Source organism: Theileria annulata, chromosome 1 (genome assembly GCF_000003225.4).
Source record: "Theileria annulata chromosome 1, complete sequence, *** SEQUENCING IN PROGRESS ***".
Taxonomy (NCBI): domain Eukaryota; phylum Apicomplexa; class Aconoidasida; order Piroplasmida; family Theileriidae; genus Theileria; species Theileria annulata.
In genome coordinates, this window is record NC_011129.2 from 2,292,597 (window position 1) to 2,311,139 (window position 18,543).

At 33.9% G+C, this 18,543-nt stretch overlaps 10 protein-coding genes across 10 annotated transcripts, besides 2 other annotated features; 6 read left to right on the forward strand and 4 right to left on the reverse strand.

Moving 5' to 3' along the window:
- Nucleotides 1-47: 47 nt before the first annotated feature.
- Nucleotides 48-1,168, forward strand: TA19085 (uncharacterized protein; the record flags this gene model as incomplete). Its single annotated transcript, XM_949477.1, has 3 exons — nt 48-752; nt 802-937; nt 978-1,168. The coding sequence occupies 3 exons, from the start codon at nt 48-50 to the stop codon at nt 1,166-1,168; spliced, it is 1,032 nt and encodes a 343-aa protein (XP_954570.1).
- A 58-nt stretch (nt 1,169-1,226) lies between these two features.
- Nucleotides 1,227-3,070, forward strand: TA19080 (histidyl-trna synthetase, putative; the record flags this gene model as incomplete). Its single annotated transcript, XM_949478.1, has 3 exons — nt 1,227-1,234; nt 1,262-2,793; nt 2,859-3,070. 3 exons carry the CDS (start codon nt 1,227-1,229, stop codon nt 3,068-3,070), a joined length of 1,752 nt encoding a protein of 583 aa, XP_954571.1.
- A 345-nt stretch (nt 3,071-3,415) lies between these two features.
- Nucleotides 3,416-3,496: a sequence feature (Signal peptide predicted for TA19075 by SignalP 2.0 HMM (Signal peptide probability 0.970, signal anchor probability 0.029) with cleavage site probability 0.650 between residues 27 and 28).
- Nucleotides 3,416-7,054, forward strand: TA19075 (uncharacterized protein; the record flags this gene model as incomplete). The annotated part of the gene is made up of 1 exon (XM_949479.1): nt 3,416-7,054. One exon carries the CDS (start codon nt 3,416-3,418, stop codon nt 7,052-7,054), a length of 3,639 nt encoding a protein of 1,212 aa, XP_954572.1.
- A 408-nt stretch (nt 7,055-7,462) lies between these two features.
- On the forward strand, nt 7,463-9,895 carry TA19070 (uncharacterized protein; the record flags this gene model as incomplete). Its single annotated transcript, XM_949480.1, has 1 exon — nt 7,463-9,895. The coding sequence occupies one exon, from the start codon at nt 7,463-7,465 to the stop codon at nt 9,893-9,895; it is 2,433 nt and encodes an 810-aa protein (XP_954573.1).
- A 290-nt stretch (nt 9,896-10,185) lies between these two features.
- Nucleotides 10,186-11,810, reverse strand: TA19065 (chromatin assembly factor 1 protein, putative; the record flags this gene model as incomplete). Its single annotated transcript, XM_949481.1, has 11 exons — nt 10,186-10,491; nt 10,520-10,603; nt 10,666-10,699; nt 10,731-10,842; nt 10,901-10,983; nt 11,020-11,062; nt 11,095-11,142; nt 11,174-11,229; nt 11,399-11,544; nt 11,577-11,667; nt 11,698-11,810. The coding sequence occupies 11 exons, from the start codon at nt 11,808-11,810 to the stop codon at nt 10,186-10,188; spliced, it is 1,116 nt and encodes a 371-aa protein (XP_954574.1).
- Nucleotides 11,811-12,280: 470 nt separating this feature from the next.
- Nucleotides 12,281-13,455, reverse strand: TA19055 (SONA; the record flags this gene model as incomplete). Its single annotated transcript, XM_949482.1, has 3 exons — nt 12,281-13,075; nt 13,160-13,315; nt 13,366-13,455. 3 exons carry the CDS (start codon nt 13,453-13,455, stop codon nt 12,281-12,283), a joined length of 1,041 nt encoding a protein of 346 aa, XP_954575.1.
- A 772-nt stretch (nt 13,456-14,227) lies between these two features.
- TA19050 (uncharacterized protein) lies at nt 14,228-15,027 on the reverse strand (the record flags this gene model as incomplete). Its single annotated transcript, XM_949483.1, has 2 exons — nt 14,228-14,850; nt 14,886-15,027. The coding sequence occupies 2 exons, from the start codon at nt 15,025-15,027 to the stop codon at nt 14,228-14,230; spliced, it is 765 nt and encodes a 254-aa protein (XP_954576.1).
- Nucleotides 15,028-15,394: 367 nt separating this feature from the next.
- Nucleotides 15,395-15,439: a sequence feature (Signal peptide predicted for TA19045 by SignalP 2.0 HMM (Signal peptide probability 0.817, signal anchor probability 0.000) with cleavage site probability 0.301 between residues 15 and 16).
- On the forward strand, nt 15,395-15,947 carry TA19045 (uncharacterized protein; the record flags this gene model as incomplete). Its single annotated transcript, XM_949484.1, has 2 exons — nt 15,395-15,760; nt 15,798-15,947. 2 exons carry the CDS (start codon nt 15,395-15,397, stop codon nt 15,945-15,947), a joined length of 516 nt encoding a protein of 171 aa, XP_954577.1.
- A 90-nt stretch (nt 15,948-16,037) lies between these two features.
- TA19040 (uncharacterized protein) lies at nt 16,038-17,075 on the forward strand (the record flags this gene model as incomplete). Its single annotated transcript, XM_949485.1, has 5 exons — nt 16,038-16,109; nt 16,210-16,279; nt 16,315-16,355; nt 16,422-16,574; nt 16,683-17,075. 5 exons carry the CDS (start codon nt 16,038-16,040, stop codon nt 17,073-17,075), a joined length of 729 nt encoding a protein of 242 aa, XP_954578.1.
- A 158-nt stretch (nt 17,076-17,233) lies between these two features.
- TA19035 (GTPase-activating protein, putative) lies at nt 17,234-18,411 on the reverse strand (the record flags this gene model as incomplete). Its single annotated transcript, XM_949486.1, has 5 exons — nt 17,234-17,320; nt 17,383-17,734; nt 17,778-17,871; nt 17,928-18,141; nt 18,202-18,411. 5 exons carry the CDS (start codon nt 18,409-18,411, stop codon nt 17,234-17,236), a joined length of 957 nt encoding a protein of 318 aa, XP_954579.1.
- Between the last annotated feature and the right edge of the window lie 132 nt (nt 18,412-18,543).

The following is an 18,543-nucleotide window of genomic DNA, read 5'->3' on the forward strand; positions in this document are numbered from 1 at the left end:
TGTATAAAAATATATGAAGTGTATTTATATTGTTTTGCCAGTTAAATATGACATATTTGACCCTGGATTGCAACAAATTGCTATCAATTGATGATTTGTGTTTGGTAGGTTTATCAAAAGTTCACATCTCGATCGAGCCTGAACTGGCTAAAAAAATAAATTTAAACTTGGAAGAATTAAATTCTGTAGAAAAATGTAATAATAGTACTGATTTTGAAGTCCCATTTGTCGATATAGAATACCTAAAGTCAAGAATGATTTGTTGCAACGTACTTCAACAAGCACTTAGATGGAAGCCGAAACCTAATTCATTGTTTATAACTAAATTGGTTAAAGCTCTAAACACAAACTCTTATTTTAATAGATTTCCAGCGGAAACAACCCTTTATAATGGAGATTATACCTACACCCAGTCTCCAGGAATACCAAGAATGTTATCCACAGTTACATCGCCAAAATCTGACCTAAAGAACCCGTCAGAAGTATTGCAAAAGGAAGTCGGATTATCATCGGATGAACTTAATTCACTAGTTAACTCACAAACCGAATTTTTGTCCAACGTTTCAGTCTTAGGTTCACTGATGAAAACAATGTCAAATTTAAGTGATTTGAATATGGGATTACTGTGCGAAGCACTTTCAGTTCCGTACGACTTTCTACTCCTTCCTGAACTGCAGAAGATTCCTAACGTGATGGAAACTGTGAGAAATTTATTGTGGCTAACTGAAGATAGCAAACTCATTCCAAAAAAGGTAATTGGGTAATTATTGACATATTAACACATGTTTACAATTAATTCAGGGTGGAGATAAGACCGTAAAATCACTGGTTTCAACTCAATTGGTGCACAACGCTGAACTGAGATCCTTAGCTCAGTCAATTCTGAAGGAAGTTTCCAAGGTGTTTTCATCAATTTGTTCAAATCTAGTGCAACCAGGTATTGTTTCCCAAATTATTTGATGATCAATAATCACTAGAATTGCAAAATGTAGTCAACAAGGCATGGAGTGCGTCATTGGATTCCCAACTTAACGCTTTATTGTATTCCCTAAAAAACGTAACTGTTCTCTACAACGAACTGCTCCCGCTCATGTTCTCAAAATATTCAGAATCATACAATAACGTAAGGATTATCCAGTTAAATATATTCTATATAATATTAATATAAATGTTAGGGAGTGCAAAATTCAATCGATGGTCTAGGAGTTGAGTGTTTAGAAAAGTCGATGAAAAAGTATAATGAATTATTTTCGAGTTTTAGAGAAAGGTGGGATAACATGCCGAAGCCAACTCTTACATCGCTAGAATATCTGGCTGATTTGTACAATGATTTCGCTAGCCTTAGTTTGTGTGTATCAGTAAATTTGCTAAATTTGAAGGAACTCAATGACCAGAAAATGTATGAAAAGAAGGCCAAATCGAGTAAACAGGGCCAAAAGTCAGTTTTGGGTCACGGAAATGAGTTATACAAAAATTTTTTGGACAAAGAAGTGTGCAAGGGAGTTAAGTACTGTGACTCGGGAGTGTGGGACATAATCTCACGTTCACTGAGCGGAAGTGGTCTACTTAACCTCTGTAATAGGTTCGAAGCTCTCTTGGTCCCGCAGAACCAGAAAACCAGACTGCCAAAGTTGCCAAAGGGCACTATGGACTTTTGCCCAAATGAAGTTCTTACAAGGAGAGTAGTAATTAGTTCAATAAAGGACATTTTCAGACAACACGGAGCGGTTGAAATAGAAACTCCGGTTTTTGAATTAAAGGAGACCCTGTTAGGAAAGTACGGAGAGGACCAGAAGTTGATTTTTGATTTGAAAGACCAGGGAGGAGAACAACTTTCACTCAGATATGACTTAACAGTGCCGTTTGCAAGATTTGTGGCAATGAATAAAATGGAAAAGATTAAAAGATTTCACATAGGAAAGGTTTATAGAAGAGATGAACCACAACTTGCAAGAGGAAGGTATAGAGAATTCTATCAATGTGACCTGGACTGTGCTGGAGAATACCCCAAAATGGTCCCAGATTCTGAAGTTATTTTCATCCTAGTACGGGTTCTAAGGCTTCTGAAAGGATCCTTTGCTGTTAGAATTAACCACAGAGCAATTCTTGACGCTGTACTTTTCCACTGTGGAGTTGAAGTTTCAATGCACAGAACTATTTGCAGTTCTATAGATAAGCTCGACAAAGTGCCGTGGGATAAAGTAAAGCTTGAAATGACTAGTGAAAAGGGATTACCTGAATACATAGCAGATAAGATTAAAGAGTTTATTGAGATTAATGGAAACTTCGAGGAAGTTTTAGGGAAACTGAGGGATAAAAATATCAAAACACTCACAAAGGATGATTCAGATAGTAATGTTTTGGACGATATGGAATTATTGTGGTCCTATTTAGAGTCGTTTGGAGTGAAAGAAAGTGAAGTGATGTTTGATATGAGCCTTGCCAGAGGATTAGACTACTACACAGGTGTGATATTCGAGGCGTTTTTGAAAGATGAAGATATCGGATCGGTGGGGGCAGGAGGGAGATACGACGGGCTTATCGGCATGTTTTCTGGCAAAAATGTACCTTCGGTAGGAATGTCAGTGGGTATTGAGAGACTATTTAGAACAATGCCAAAGCAGAACTCGGGTGACTTGACGGATGTTTTCGTGTGTTCTGTAGGTTCCCCTCAAATGTTCTTTGAAAGGATGAAACTGGTTGGCATGTTGTGGACTCATGGAATTAGAGCTGAATTTCTATATAACGTCAACGCGAATCTTCGAAAACAACTCGATGCTGCGACAGATAAAGGTTACCATTTACACATTTTTATTTATTACTACTTAGTTTGGTAGTGTTGTTTAATAATAATATAGGAGTATCATTGATGGTGTTGGTTGGAGATTCTGAACTGGAAACTGACACTGTTAAAATTAAGAGGCTAAGTTATAATGAGGAGGAAAGGCTGGATGATTTAACAGTTAAAAGATCCGACTTGATAAGCACACTTAAATCTCTCCTTTCAGATAATACAAAATATGACAAATTAATAAAAACATTGTTTAATCCAAATAATTTGGAATCTTAATTTAAATGATAAAAATATCAGTATATGGTATAGTGCCGTTAACATTCCATACACACTATATTAGGCTGTTATTAAATTATATTATCCTAATATGATGGAAGATATAATAACATAAAATTACTATATTCATGATTATAATAATCAATTATTAAAAAGGCCACTTAATATTATGTAATATATAGAAGTATATAAAATGCACTAATTTGCAATGGAATAAAACAATTATAAAACTGCCTTCCATATGCGATAATGCCCTTAAATTTATGTTTTTTAGTTATGTATTTAATATTTGTTATATATACATGAGAACCTTCATATAAATCCAAATTTACAACTCGTTGTCAAATGAGGAATCTTAGGAAGACCCTTCTCCTGATTCTATTAAGTTTCAGTGTCCTCATCGAAAATTTCAAGCCGGTTTCAGCCGGTTTGTGTTTGGCCGGGACAACACTTGGTACAATGTGTATGGTTCCACTCATGTGGAGGGGTTTGAAACAAATCGGTTATTTTTTTGCGTCAATCGATTATGCTTGTAGAGTAAAATCGGGAAAATATCAGAAATATTGTACAACTGATGATATTGTAGCAAATAAATACGTGAAAATCAACCTCGCTAGTAATAATCATGGCAGGTTTATAACAGTCACAGATTTAGATGATGATACCAAAAATGTGAGAACGCAAATCAAGTTGTATAATATTAAATCTACTGATAAAGAAGATTATAGTAATTATACAATAGGATGTGTATATTTTTATTGTAGAAAATTGCAGTGTGACCTTAAATACACCTACAGAACAGTTTTAACATATGTAGATGAAAAAAATCGGAAATGCATAGAAATAGAATCATTCAACGAGAAAGGACATAGAACAATGAGGCGTGTTTTTAGAGAGAGAAGTTGTTTTTGGTGGTATGATAGAATACTCAATGAAAAGGAGACATTGTTAAAATCAGTTATTGCTCTCAATTGGCTCAAATTCAATACTGACAATACTGTATTTAAACTAAATATAAATGTTCTATCGCTTCCTCCCTTCATAAAGAGGGTTCCTTTTTCGAAAGGTGAGTATTATTATATAAATGCAGAAAGTTCTAAAATAACTAATTTGGATGAGGTCATATTCTCAAGCACACCTTACAAGCTTAGAGAAAATTTCAAAGATTTAATTGTTTGGCATTATTTTACTAAAAAAGATGATATTGTAAACACATCTTACGTTGTAATTTGCCAACTTATAACTGGCGGCTGGACTTGTAGTTATCACAAATGTATTTCCCAAAGTCCAATAGAATTTAAAAGTTATGATTCATTTGCCATCCCCCTTGACCATAATGTTAGTATTGTTGATTCAACTGTTTCCAATAGAAATTCTAACAAATTTAAGCTAACATTTGATTTAAATAGTAAAAATGTACCCGATGATACTATGAAACTGAGTTTACACCTGTACACACACTCAAACCATTACACACTAAGGCCAAAGGAATTAAACACTACCAACTTAATAGAATCTGTAAAAATTCATCATTCTGGAGGTACCACAGAATTAAAACACGCGGTAATGGATAACTTCCGGCTATTAAGTGTTAAAAAATATGGAGATGAATATTTCCTAAGTTTTGCGGCCATAGGTTATGAAACTCTTTTATTTAACACTATAAATGTGAAGAAATTTATCGATTTCACAACTGAATGTAAGACAATCGAGTGGTTTTACGAAACTAATACCAGAGCTCTTATGGAAAATTTGTTATCTCCCCATTATATGGCCTTTTCGTTCCTTAACAAGGAAACAGTCTCAGAGGGCCAAGGACCAAATGTAGAAAATTATCCGAATGTAGAATTTATTGACTTAGATTTAAAAAGCTTGGATAAGAAACATATTTTAGCTGCAAAATACAATAATCACGTAACAGTATATTCTAGTTTGTACTTACGCTACAAAGTATTTAAAAAGCTTAAATTAGATTCTCAAACTTTTGACATAACTTTTGATTTCAACTCTCAAGTTTTTTATTGTGAACACCAAAACTCAAAATTTGTAGTCATTTCTCATATAAATAAAGATTTAACAATAATTAAACAAAATGCTTCAAATCTGTTTGAAACTACTCAAATTAATAAAATGGAGCAAGCAATTTCTGATGTAGACTTAAACACTGTTTTAAACCTTCAGATTGAAAATGAATGGACAAATATCACATTAAACATGAACGACACACATATTTCTGATGACATTGAGGTGTTATTACCATCTTATAATGTCTCAATTTTTAAGACTCACTATGGGAAAAGAATTGGAAAAGTTGTTACTAAAAATCAGGAATTTAAGATTGAAAAGGGTTGGGCTTTGGTCTCTAGAATAGTGTACATGGAACATATTTTACTTTTAATTGATACGGTACTTGAAAATGAGATAAGAAGAGAACTGTATAAAATAAACCATAACAAGAATAACATATTACTAATGTCTAACACTAAGATAAATTATTCAGTAAACAAGTTGAATATAGAGAATATAGAAAAGATGTTATATGATTCTCTTCATAATTTATATCCAAATACTTTACCTGTCAGAATAAATTTCGACCACCCTAAAAATGATGTGTCCGAATTCGACATTGATAATTTGACAATTTTCCATTCAAACAACGATTTAATTCTTAACCCAGGTGAATTGTCGGTTTATGACAATTATTATAAAGTTCTTACCGACCATAAATGGATGCAAGTTTTTAGATTAAAGGATGCACAAGGTCGATACCTTTACAAGGCTTTTATGTTAGCTGATAAAAGTATGTATTCTTTCTATTGTCATCATGATGATCATGGGTGTAAGGAATTTAAGCGTAATAACTATCACGATGCTACCATAAGTAATCAAACCGCCGAAATCCCTTTACTAATCGAAAGTGTGTATTTACCAGATGTTTCCGTAACAAAAACCAGAGTTGGTACAAAAATTATTACAATGTATAAATCTACTTCTAAGTTATTAAATCCTATAATCTTTGGGAGGCATGAAATCAAGCTTATTGGTAATTTTTCAAGTGTAGAAGTTACTAAGTCTCTTAACGATAAACTTTTTTCAGTAAGTATAGAAGCGTCTTTTTCTGATGGTAAAAAGGGAACTTTGACATTTACTCAAATTTCACCCAATTCAGAAGATTATAAGCTTGGCGATGATCCAAAAATACCATTCATTGATAAATCAGTTGACATTTTTGAGCAAACAATTAATCAATCTCAGCAGGAAGTTTTAGATTTTAATGAAGAAAAATATCCACTAGATTTAAGGTATATGATATTGAATGATGATTATTACTACTTTACGGGATACACTAGATCTAAGAAATTTGAAATAAAGTTTGGTGAACAGACTCATACTATTAACCGTCAAAATACAAGGTATAATATCTGGGTCAGATATCCCTACAAAAATGTTAGCACTTGTGTGTTTTTTATGTCATACAAGACCGAAGACTCACTGAAAACTGTGTCACAAAAGCATGATAATAATGATTCTAAACATCAAATTAAAAGACCGAATATTCGGATTAATTGGGGGATACTTTCGAACTTGGAATCATTAGTGGTAAACCGAAATTTATTAAGTATGGTAGGATACAAAGAAGAGATTTTCCCAGTAGATTTACAGATCGAACAAAGTGGAATGGACAGTTCAATTTTAAAACTGAAAATAGACAACAATACGAATGTTTACACAACGATTTCTAAGTCCAAACGTGTTATCAATAACGTAAAGTATAAAAATGTTATTATCAAGGGAGTTCCCAAACAACTGGCTAAACATGTCTTTGAATCCAAAGTTAATAATGAACTATTAATAGTAATCGCAACTAAAACTGTCAACAAATCTATGGTAAACGCCTACAAACTCATGAATGACACATTTGAAATTCTAGACTTGAAAGATATTGACTATGTATCGCACAAAGGACTTGAAATTTTCAAATGAGGCTGATTGTATCACCTTTTAGTTTTAATTGGAGAAGGTTAAATCATGTAAATTAATATTCTACTCTAAATAAATGTACATTTATATAAATATATTGGTGAATTTGTACTTTTAGGGGAAATCTCGAAAACTAATATTAATTAAAACTTTTATTAATGAATAAATAATAAGTTATTTAGAAGGAATTTGAGACTAAGTATTATGAATCTGTGTTCTAATGTGCATCGAATATCAGGCTAAATTAATCATGAAATCATTTACACATTAGAGTAATATTTTTATTTTAATTGATGATCAGGGGTAATTTTGTGTTTCAAAGGGGTTCCCGGGATTTTGCTCGTTTATCTCAGAAATGAATTTGGTATCGCTAACATTAATGGAAAATAATCTTCCAAATATTCCTAAATAATGAAAATCTTAAATGTAGCTTTTATAATTTTTGGACTTTTTAATAAATTATTTTTTTTAACTAAAATCGCAACTTTTGTCGAATCTCACTCAATTTATGATGAGATTCTCCCTGTGGATTTAACCGGTACCCGCAGCTATGTTGTGTTTGACCTGTTTCACGATTCGGATAACTATTACCCGTTGGGACTAAGTGTTAAAACTCGAAATGTCTCTGATAAAGAATTTTCGGTGGACGATTTAATAGTTTTTGGCAAAGATGTAAAAATCGTCTTTGGAGATAGGTGTGTATCCCTGAGCCCTTTTGCCAAGAATATAACTATGAGTTTATCTATGTACAATCTTAAGTATACTGTTAAAATCAATTATGATTTGCAAGGGTCTAAAATTACCAAAAAGTACAAACAGGCTGCTTTGACCCTACCCGGTGATTCTATATATTTTAAGTTTGTAGAAGAGTTGCCTTCTGAATCTGATTCCGATCTCTTAGATCAGCAAGCTTTGGAATACTATAAAACTTTAGACTCGGATAAACAGTCTGAAACTGATGAAACTTCTGTTCAACCTGGTGTTGAGCGTCCTGCTGAACCTACAACTGATCAGCAAGTACCCTCAAGTTCTGCTCAACAAGATACGGATTCTAGCATAGGAACCATTTCTAGACCAACTGCTTATCGTCCAATAACTGCAGGTACCGGTAGATCAATAATGTTATATGGACCACGAAGTACCAGTCCACCACAAGATACATCTCAATCGCAAAGTGCTGAAACATCAGAAGATACTAGTTTAACACAAGATACTAGCCTAACACAAGATACACCTACATCTCAAGATACTGCTCTAACACGAGTTACTGTTCCAACCAAGCCTATTGTTCCATCCCCTAAACTTCCTGATCAAAAACAAGATTTTATAGAAATAACTAGAGATGATCTATCCGGAACTGACGGATACGAAGATCGTGAGGAAGTTAAGGCCGGTCCCCTAGATTTCCGCTGTGTTTTATTTAAAAATACTAGAAACTCCTTCGACAAATTGTCCTTTAAAAATATTAAACTCAATTTATCAAAGGATGCAGATAGCTTTGAAATCTGCTACACAAACTCTGTCCCCAAAACTAATTCTATCTCAGCAATCGGTAAAAATTATCACATTGTAGTGTCATCACAGTTTTCAGCAATAACAGTTGAGCAATTTTATAAATTTACACCTGGGATTTTTAGCGACACTATGTCGCCACTATATGATTACAATTTTTTCGGGGATCTTAAGACCTACCCGGAAAGAAAAGTAAAGTCTAATTCACAAACCTCTTCAACCACAGAATATATTTTAAATATGGATACATTTGCGGAAGATAATGACTCATTTTTGGAAAAAGTGGATTGTGGCAAGTGTGTAGTTTACAGATATGTTGACGGATTGGAAACCGAGAGTCGTGTAAGTACAGTAACCGGACTTAAATTTGGTAATTATACTTTTAAAATTCCAGAAGGGAAACGATTTGTAATGGCGTCACTGTGTACCCAGTATTTGACAACCAAACACGTAAGCGTTATGCTGAGAGATATGTTTTTATACGAGAATTACGTATTCTATAGTGTTGATGGCTCTAAGTACCAGGAAAGGAAGTATTTGGAGGAGGAAGAACGGTTTCAACTGATTAACTTGACCTCCAAAGTGTGGCATAAAAGGGAATCGAGCGGTAAAATGGATTCTTTTCAAGACGGTACGGATGATGAGGTACAAGTTTTGTGTCTTAACCAGTTCGTGAAAACCAAAAAAACAAGGACTCACAAAGCATGTAAGAAACTAGAAAATCTTGACAACTTTAAGCTTCTTTATACTGATGATAATTTTACGAATTTGGCCTTTAAACAAAGAGCTCCGAAATCTTCAGTAATTGTAGGAAACGTCATGTTTGACTTGAAAACTGACAATGAAGATGATAAGTTTATATATATTTCACACAGTCAAAATGAACCAATCAACGTTTTGGTGTTGAGCTCAAACAATGAAAGCTTCTCTGTAGCTGAAAAGACTCCTGGCTCAAATCTCTTTGGCCCAATGACTGATTCCCTAAGCAAGGTTCAGCCCGGGTTCTCGAAGAAGCACCTTAACATTGGAGTCCATATGATTAGCGTGTATGATATTACTTGGAATTTTAGCGACTATTTAAAGAGGCATTATCTGTACCCTTCCCAATTCCCTCAGTACTGTCTCGGGGACATAGTCTTCCGCAACGTGAGAATCCTCTCCCACAAAGACGAGGGATACAAACAGATTTCTGCAGCTGATAGAAACCAATTGAATACTGTAACAGTAACAACAATACTGGGAGATAACAGACTGGTTTTGGCTGTCAGTGTCGATGATAAAAGAAACACTACAATTGTAGCGTTAAACAAACCTAGTCAAACATGCAACTAATTTTATTCCACATACATGATGAATATAAGATATTTATTATAGTACTGTTATGTGTTAATGCTTCAACAACTTGATAATTCGTCAAAAGGATTGACTAATCCATTTCGAAATCGCTGGATTCTTCTAGTAACTGACTAGTCTAAACAATTTTTTCCAAGTTTGTTAATTTACCATCTGCCACATTTGGAGTGAGTAATCTTCACCGACTGATGCGATAAGCTATGAATCATGTAGATTTGTTTGTTATTTTAATAATACTTGGTATATCTACTATATCTAAAGAAAATAGTTTATACATTTTCGGTTTCTTGATTTTTGCTCCAAACGAAATCGTAAACTTTATCCTGGTGGCCGGTGTGAGTGAAAACAAGTTCTGGAGGAGCGTCGTCTTCCTCGTCCTCTTCATCGTAGTCAGTAGAGTCGACATCTTTTCCTGCGGACTCAAGGTCAAGTACGCAGATCGTCAAGTCCTCAGAGCCGCTAGATATCAGCGACTTATTTAGCTGATTGAAGTGCAGTCTTACGATCGGTCCTTTGTGGACAGAAATTGAATGTAAAGGCTCGGAAATGTTTCTTTGGTCCCATAGGTGGATTTCCTGAGAATGTAAAATTCACAAAACTTACCCCTTTAGTTGACCCTGATGCGAAGACATTCGGGTTATGGACAGTTGTTGACACTGAGTTTTCGGCACCACCAACTTTTCTAGTCTATTCAATACATTAGAAGCAGGTAAAAATTGGTTGTGTAGTCAAATTGTGTTTATTTTTACCTTAAGGTGTGATGTTTTTTGCCTAGTATCGATCCTATAAACAATTTTTAATGAAAAAACGGTACAGTAGGACATAGCCATCTTCAGTGGCGACAAAACAGTTGGATTCATTACTCTTTGAGTAATCTACACAGTTAAGTCCTCCAGAATGCTTGTAATTATAAACGGCCTCATTTTCTACAAACGAATTAAACCGAAATATTAATATATAATTGGTGTAAATATTGAATAATACTGTTCAAATCGTAGATAAACATCAGTCCGTCTTCAGAGCAGGAGGCCAAATTGGTGCAACTTGAGTTGAAAGACAGCCCATATCTAGAGAAAATTAACAGTTAGATTTTTTAAACTAACCCTTCATCCTGGTGGCCTTTTAAGGTACAAATCGGTTCCAAATCTAATTGTTTTATTGTAAAGAACGAAACTAACTCTTCACTTCCTGGTGATAATCCAGGTTGTTTAGGTTGAACAAATACACTAAACTTAGTTATTCATCACTATTCCATACCATCGGTTGATTTTGCTGCCAACAACACATTTCCATCCTTAGTTTTTGACAAGATTCTACATTAAATGTTAATTCATTTATTTTATCATTTGTTGGACATATTGTTTTTATAATTTCCAAATTAAAATTAATTAGAAGTTAATCAAGCCTGAATTAGGCATAACTATTATAAAATAGAGTTATATTCCTGTGTATTTTGTAATAAAGGTTGTGTAGTGGAGAGACCTGTTGACATCGTTATTGAGTGTTATTTGGGCTACACATTGATACATTGGGAATTGGGTGTTGGTTGGTAGTGGGAATCCTTCGTAATCCAGGCATTTACAGTATCTTTTTAATTCTTCTTTAAGTGGTTGAGAAGGTAGTGCGACCTATACGGTTAAAGTTTGAATTCCAAAAATACATCTATAATGTAAATCGAAACGTCATCTGTTGTTTCATATTGAAGTCCGCATGCGATTTGTTGGAATGATATTTCATCGGAATAATCTTGGCTAAAACTCATCAAATGTGTGGACACTTACTGGACAGTTGTCTGTGTAAATTCCACTGAAAGAGGTTGTTGCGGCAACTTTATACAGCTTATAAAATCGTATAATACTCTTGTATTAACTATCCAGTTGTTGCGTTCATCCATTTTTACATAATCATAAAACTACAAATTAAGGGGGATTCCAATATGACTTTCAACACTACACACCTGACCCTTTACCTTCTTAATTCCTTCTCATAATCCCACTTTCTAAATTATTTTATTTTAATATCCCATTATATATCATATTTCCGACAAAAATACCAATTTACACCACTTTCATCCAGGATCTAATTATATCACGCCATACATTATAAATTCCAAAGTTTAGCCCGTTCTCAAGCTTAAATCATTGGTTCAATAATAGATTATGTAATAATAGTCGTATATTTTAAATATTGTAGAATATTTTTTGAAAAAATTAAAAATCATCTACGTGATCCAAAGGGTCTTGGCTTCGACTTTATGTCTTCTTCTTTCAACTATTATATATTATTTTTTATTTTGCATACTTAATGTAGGCTATATTGAACTTAAATAGCTATTTAGAATGAATTGGGTGGAGTAGTAGAAAACTACGCAAAAAGTACCTTGATGATTCCGATAGATTTATTAGTGTTTGATATTAGTGAGTGGTTAAGGCCTTTATACCAGTCGTAGCTTGTGGCATAGGCCAGGAGGTTACCTTCTGACATGAACTTGACGTCCACCACAGGCGCTCCTACGTTACTAAAGGCCTTAACTCTTGACTTGTTATCCTTATCCCAGATGGTGAATGTACCATCTCCTCCTCCTGAGACGAAAGTGCCGTACACTGTATGGAAATCAATTGCGTTTACTGAGTAGGTGAACGTGCCTTTGCCAGGCTGGTCTTGTCTATGACACTTGAATGAGAAGTTATTCTTCTTTTCGTCTTCTGTGAAATAGTTTACTACGCAGCGACCGCCAATTGAACTGTATGCAACCCCTGACCGCACTTTTGTATCTGGAAATAGCGATAGTGCTCTGATTTGTAGCTTTAAACTGGAGTCGATAGTTATTTTACTGTTGGAATGTTGTAGTTTCTCGAGGCTCCAGACATTAAGTTTGCGGTTACTGTCTGCTACACACATTATATTATCCTTAACATCAGATGCAAAAACTTTAGAGTTTAGGTTCTCTGACCACACCGGCTGTTCTTGTCTTCCATCCCACAAGTTCACAAATCCGTCCCAACTTGTAGATAACAGGAGGTTGAACTGTGGGATCCAATGAACTCCATTAACCGGCTTCTGATGTCTTGCTATGATAACTCCTGCACCGCTTGGATTATTTAAATCGTATGTTAACACATTATTAGTACATCCTCCTCCGAATAAACGCATTGAATCCTATCAAAACCATGAGTCTGAGTAAATGGCTGATAAAATGACTTTCATAATTAACTATTATTAGGATCAAATTGTAATAGATACTGCAGAGAAGGCTGAACATAGTACAGGTGCATCCTGTTTGAAGCTGCACACCATGTCTGTATTAATTGCGTTACCAAGACCTGTGTTAATTTTCCAAATCCTAAGCGTCTTGTCCCAACTCCCTGCCGTCAGTAGCAACGGGTTTGTTGTCGTACTCTAAAAATCAGTAAACAAGTGTAAAACACTTAATAAAATGTATAAATTACCCATCTTAGATGTGAAATGGAATCGTTTGGTAGATTATTAAGCATAAACTTTTGAGGCTGGTCATCAAAGGTTGTGCGTGAAAACGACATTGTTGTATTAAATCCGATTATATATTAACTTGTAACAGTTGAGCTAGACTGAGCTCTATTGTGTTAATTGTAAACACTTTAGCTGGCGGATTATTATTGCACCAGCTATTGAAACGTTTAATGAATCAGTAAATGGGTGCATATAAAGTGACAGCCTACTACAATTTAAAACCAGATAGTATGCATGGACATAAATAGAAAGGAGACTATTGTGTTATATTAACCTGTGGGCAAAATTGAATGATTGAGGGTTTGGTCCTTGGGATTCGTTGCCTAGAATTAAGCATACTCCTTTGCCTGAGAGTTTAAATGTTTCCAATGGTTCTCCTTCCAGGTGAGCAACGACTGGAATCAATTCGTTCTTCTTGCAAAACTTCCTCAAATCACTTAAATTACCTATAACCGTATATAAACTATACTTTGATAAATGTATTTATAATCCATAGATTTATTTGTTGTATAAATGGAATAGTGGTGTACCAAATCTGTGAGGAATTGAATACTGTAATCCTCCCGTTATCGACTAATAAACCATTAGACGAATGCCAAACTTAGTTTAAATTTAAATTGACTTACTGAAACTTTCCAGTTAAATGGATCTGTTGTTCCGTTTATATAATATAAAAGATCAACACCAAATGCCAAGCAGGTTCGAATTATCGATCCAATATTGCGTGAGTACTTTAAATTATCAATTGCGACAACAAATCTATGTAAACATTACACTTTACCATGAAATATACATATCTTTTGTAAATAATGTGCTTAAAAGTTACTTAGGTGTAATATGTGTATTTGGTTTGGGAATGACTGCATCAGCCACAGCGTCTGGGGCTATGTTAGAATGTGTCGTTCCTCTTAAGCAATACTGTAGTGTGTATCTATCCACAAGTTGTATTCTTGAGTATCTAGAGTTGAATGTGGGATTTGAAAGGACGAAGTCTATGAGATCTTTATCTGTGGTAAGAATGGTATCAAATCTCGCTTCCGTATGGGTTAGAATATGCCTTATTACACTTGAACCTACTACAAGCCTTTTTTCCAATCCTTTTCTATATGTAGAATTTACTCTCAATTTCCAGATATGGCTAAGAACTGGGTTCTTCTTTATTGGTTTGATTAACTTATATGGACTCGTGTTAAATGCGCTTAGCTCGTTCAGTATAAATGGTCTTATTTTCTTCAACGGTCTAGGTTTATTTATTATTTTCAGCCCCTTTTCCTCTGACGAGACAACGACTTTATCAGTTAGTTCCCTAGACTCATATCCGTTGTCGAAAAGATTTTTTGATTCTTGTGAATTAGCAGATAAAGTATCAGATAAAAAATTACTATCAGATCCTGGTATATCTAGCCAATGAGGTATTTTAAAGGTATTTGTTGAGGAAGTTTGATCTAAAAATAAAAATAGTTTTAGCGGTATAACATACCTTTAGGATAGGTTGTGAAATAATAGGATCGTAATGAAATTGTATTAAATCTCAGATATTCACCGGAATTAATTAAGTTTTTAAATAAAAAATTGGAATTACCAAGTAGAATACGAAAATTAGAGTTATAACCAAATTTCATATAAAGGGGTGTAAGAATAAATGAATATACTTAAAATGAGCAAATATTCTCAATAATTATGTTGAAATTTTTAAATTTTAGATGTAATAAGCTAATAATTATTGATGATTTATATTATATAATCTTTCTATTTATATCAATTATAGGGTGTAGTCATTCACAAACAATTTATATAATTTCTATCATTTTGTTTCTATTAATAATTTTTAACATAAATTATCTGTTGTGACTTTGTTGCTGATATTTTACATTTTTTTGATTCTTTATACGAATTTTTTACACAATTTTATTACATTAAACTATAATAACTTGGATTAAATATGTATTCTAGATCATAAAATAGTTCCTTCTCCTGTAACACTAATTTATGCAAATTTTTGGGCTAACATTATTGTTTTTGAAACTATACTGTTCATTAGATTGTATAATAAATTTGACAACTGAAACTCTATCGCACATAAATCTGAGTGATAACTCTCATTTTAAACTTAAAAGAACTGGAAAATTATTTTTTTTTGTGGAATCCTTAAACATTCCTCGACACAAGAATTATAAACAAAAGATTAGTCCAGGTTACACCTATGTTTCAACCTCTTCTGTTCCTTTCACATCGTTCTCCACATTTAGAAATCGAAGCCTTTTATTTGCTGTTCCAAAGAAGAAGCCTTCTAAACGTAGGACAAACATAAGGAAAACTGCATGGATGAAAAGATTCCCGAAGAATTATAAACGGGTATGTAATTTTATATACACATTAATCCTATTTTCAGCCCATGATGTTGGATATGTACGATATAGTCAAGTATACTGATGGAACATTTACCAAGTCTAGAACAATTCACGAAAATTGGCTAAATTTGCCAAACACATCACTTGATGGAAAACATATTTTTAACAGGGAAGTCAGACCAAGTTGGTGAGATTCCACTCTCTCCAGACTTTATCTTTAATAAATTAATTTTATTGAACCTTTTTTTCATTTAATTTCAGTAGTTTTATAATTTAATTTTATGTGTAAAGAGGCTTGTTTTGACCCGGGTCTTTCGGGCCTTAATGATACAGTCATGCTTTACACATTTGATGTATTTTGGCCTTAAATAAAGCCTCTTTCCTCCCAAATGAAAACGACTTCGTTTTGGCCGAGATTCCTCCTGCAGTGTGCATTTTGGTGCTGTTGAGAAGGCTCAAATGCATGCCGGTAAAGTCGTTGATAATCAGAAAATTGAAATAATCGTCGTCTTAAATTTTAGAAGTTAGGTTTAATTTTTAATTTATTAATTTTTTCAGCAAATAGGTACCGAATTATTAACTTATCCGGTTATTCAGCTGTAACACACTAAATACAACTACATTCTTCTCTCTACATAGCTTAATTCTGATGAATAATTCTTTAGAATATGTTTGACTGTTGTTCTGGCGGAAATTTTTTGGAATCTGAGGAAACTTTTCTCAATCACAAGTCAGTTTTAGAGGAGGCCGGCGTTAACACCGACGAACTCAACGGACTTGATGCCACTCACTACCAAATTCTCGAGCCTATTACTCAAGTACGTACTAAACATAGTTCTATAGTTTTTTATTCATGCATTACCTAATTAGTTTACATGTAATACTTAGTTTTACAGTCATAAATTCATAATTGTAAACATGTGTAGACTAGAGTGATTGAGGTTGAGAAGGAGTACGTTGAGGAGAAGATTATTGAGGTTCCCGAGGTCCAAGTTGTTGACAAATACGTTGATGTCGATGTTCCTGTTGTAAAATATAAGCCCGTTTATAAGAAGAAGGAGGTTGTAGTTGAGCGCGTGAAGCACGTCCCCAAGATTATCTACGAGGACAAGATTGTGGAGGTTCCACAGGTACAGTACGTTGAGAAGGAGGTGGATGTTCCTCAGTACGTGACCAAAGAGAGAATCGTAAAGGAACCAAAGGTCATGGTCGTGGAGCGTGTTATTCCCGTCCTTAAGGTCAACAAGGCTCAACACGCCAAGGAGGTTGAAGGTGAGGGTCACGAATTCCTTGAGGAAGCTTATGAAGGGGACTACTAAATTTTTGAACAAAATCAGTGTTATTTTCTAAATTTTGAGTTTAAATGATAAATAGTGTTGATATTTAATTTTAAAGTTTTTAATTTTATTTTTGATACTCATTTCTGGCAGTTAATAATAAATATGAATTTATATACCCTAATTTAAAAGATATAAAATTATAAATTTCTGTTTAAGCTTTCCAAATTGTCCTTAAGGTTAGTATTATCGAAATCCAATCCATCTCCAGATACACAATTAGGTTTCTAAATATATATTGTATTTCTTTATATTAATATATAAGTTAGAATGAGGATGTAAATCTTACTACGGAGTTGTAGGAGCTGTTTCTAAAGCCGATCTGGGTTGGGTTTTGGAATAGTTTGGCAATAGAGTTTTTGGCTGCTTCGATTTTAGCGTCACGTATCTTATCAGAGTCCTCAGGCTCAGGTACATCTGGGACTCCAAGTGTATCTCTGGACTCATCTTTGTATGATCGACGTGATTGGTTATCATTAGGCCAGAAAATATCATTTGTTCTCTGAGTGTTGTCTATTGAAAAGGGGTTAAAATCATCGGCAAAGGACGGCTTCATTCCATCCTTCACGTTTGTTTTTACTCCTTCGTTATAGTTCGATCGGACTCCAAAGGTTTCACCCAGACTCAGTAAATCAGAAACCCTGATCAAATGATTTTACAATGCACGAAATATAATTAACTTACGGTTGGTGTTTTGGACTATGGTGATGTTTATATTGAGAAACTGGCTGGCTATCTGGTAGTGTTCTATTTAATACCGATTCTCGTGGGTTGTACCCTGACCAAATATTAATACTCATACTTTAACTTTGTTTAATATAACTATAAAAATACCTTTGGAAAGTAATAAGAATGGTTCATCTAGACCATCCATTGCGTAAACCTTCTTTTCATACTTATTTCTAATCCAAATCTCCATATCACTGAACAAAATTAATTGTATATCCACTAACCTAGGGGAGGCTGAAGCGTAGTACCTTGACACATCAGAAGGTAACTTGTAGAGGTAATAAGTATTTGCAACATTATTTCCGATACTCAGCAATGACTAAAAACAATGAAGAATGGTAAAAACAACTCAGATAAATAAAAAGTAATCAAACAGTACTTTTATCCAGTCCGGTTTTAAGTTATCTAAGGTTAATGATTTGACTTGTGATAAATGTACACCAAGAGTTCTATGAATTCCAGAGCAGTTAATACAAAGGAGCACGCCTAAATTTACGCTTGCCCATCTAGGGGCTCTGCTTCCGCAGTCGGCGCAGAAATTATTCCCATCAATTGAACAGACCTTTGATATGAAATCAGTACTAGACATTTTAAGGCTTTCTAAAAATATTTTTAAATCTTTCTACATTATTCTTATTATTGTAGTATTTAGGTATGGATAGAATAGTATGTTATGTTTTTATATATATTTCAAATGTGATACTAATTAAATAATATTAAT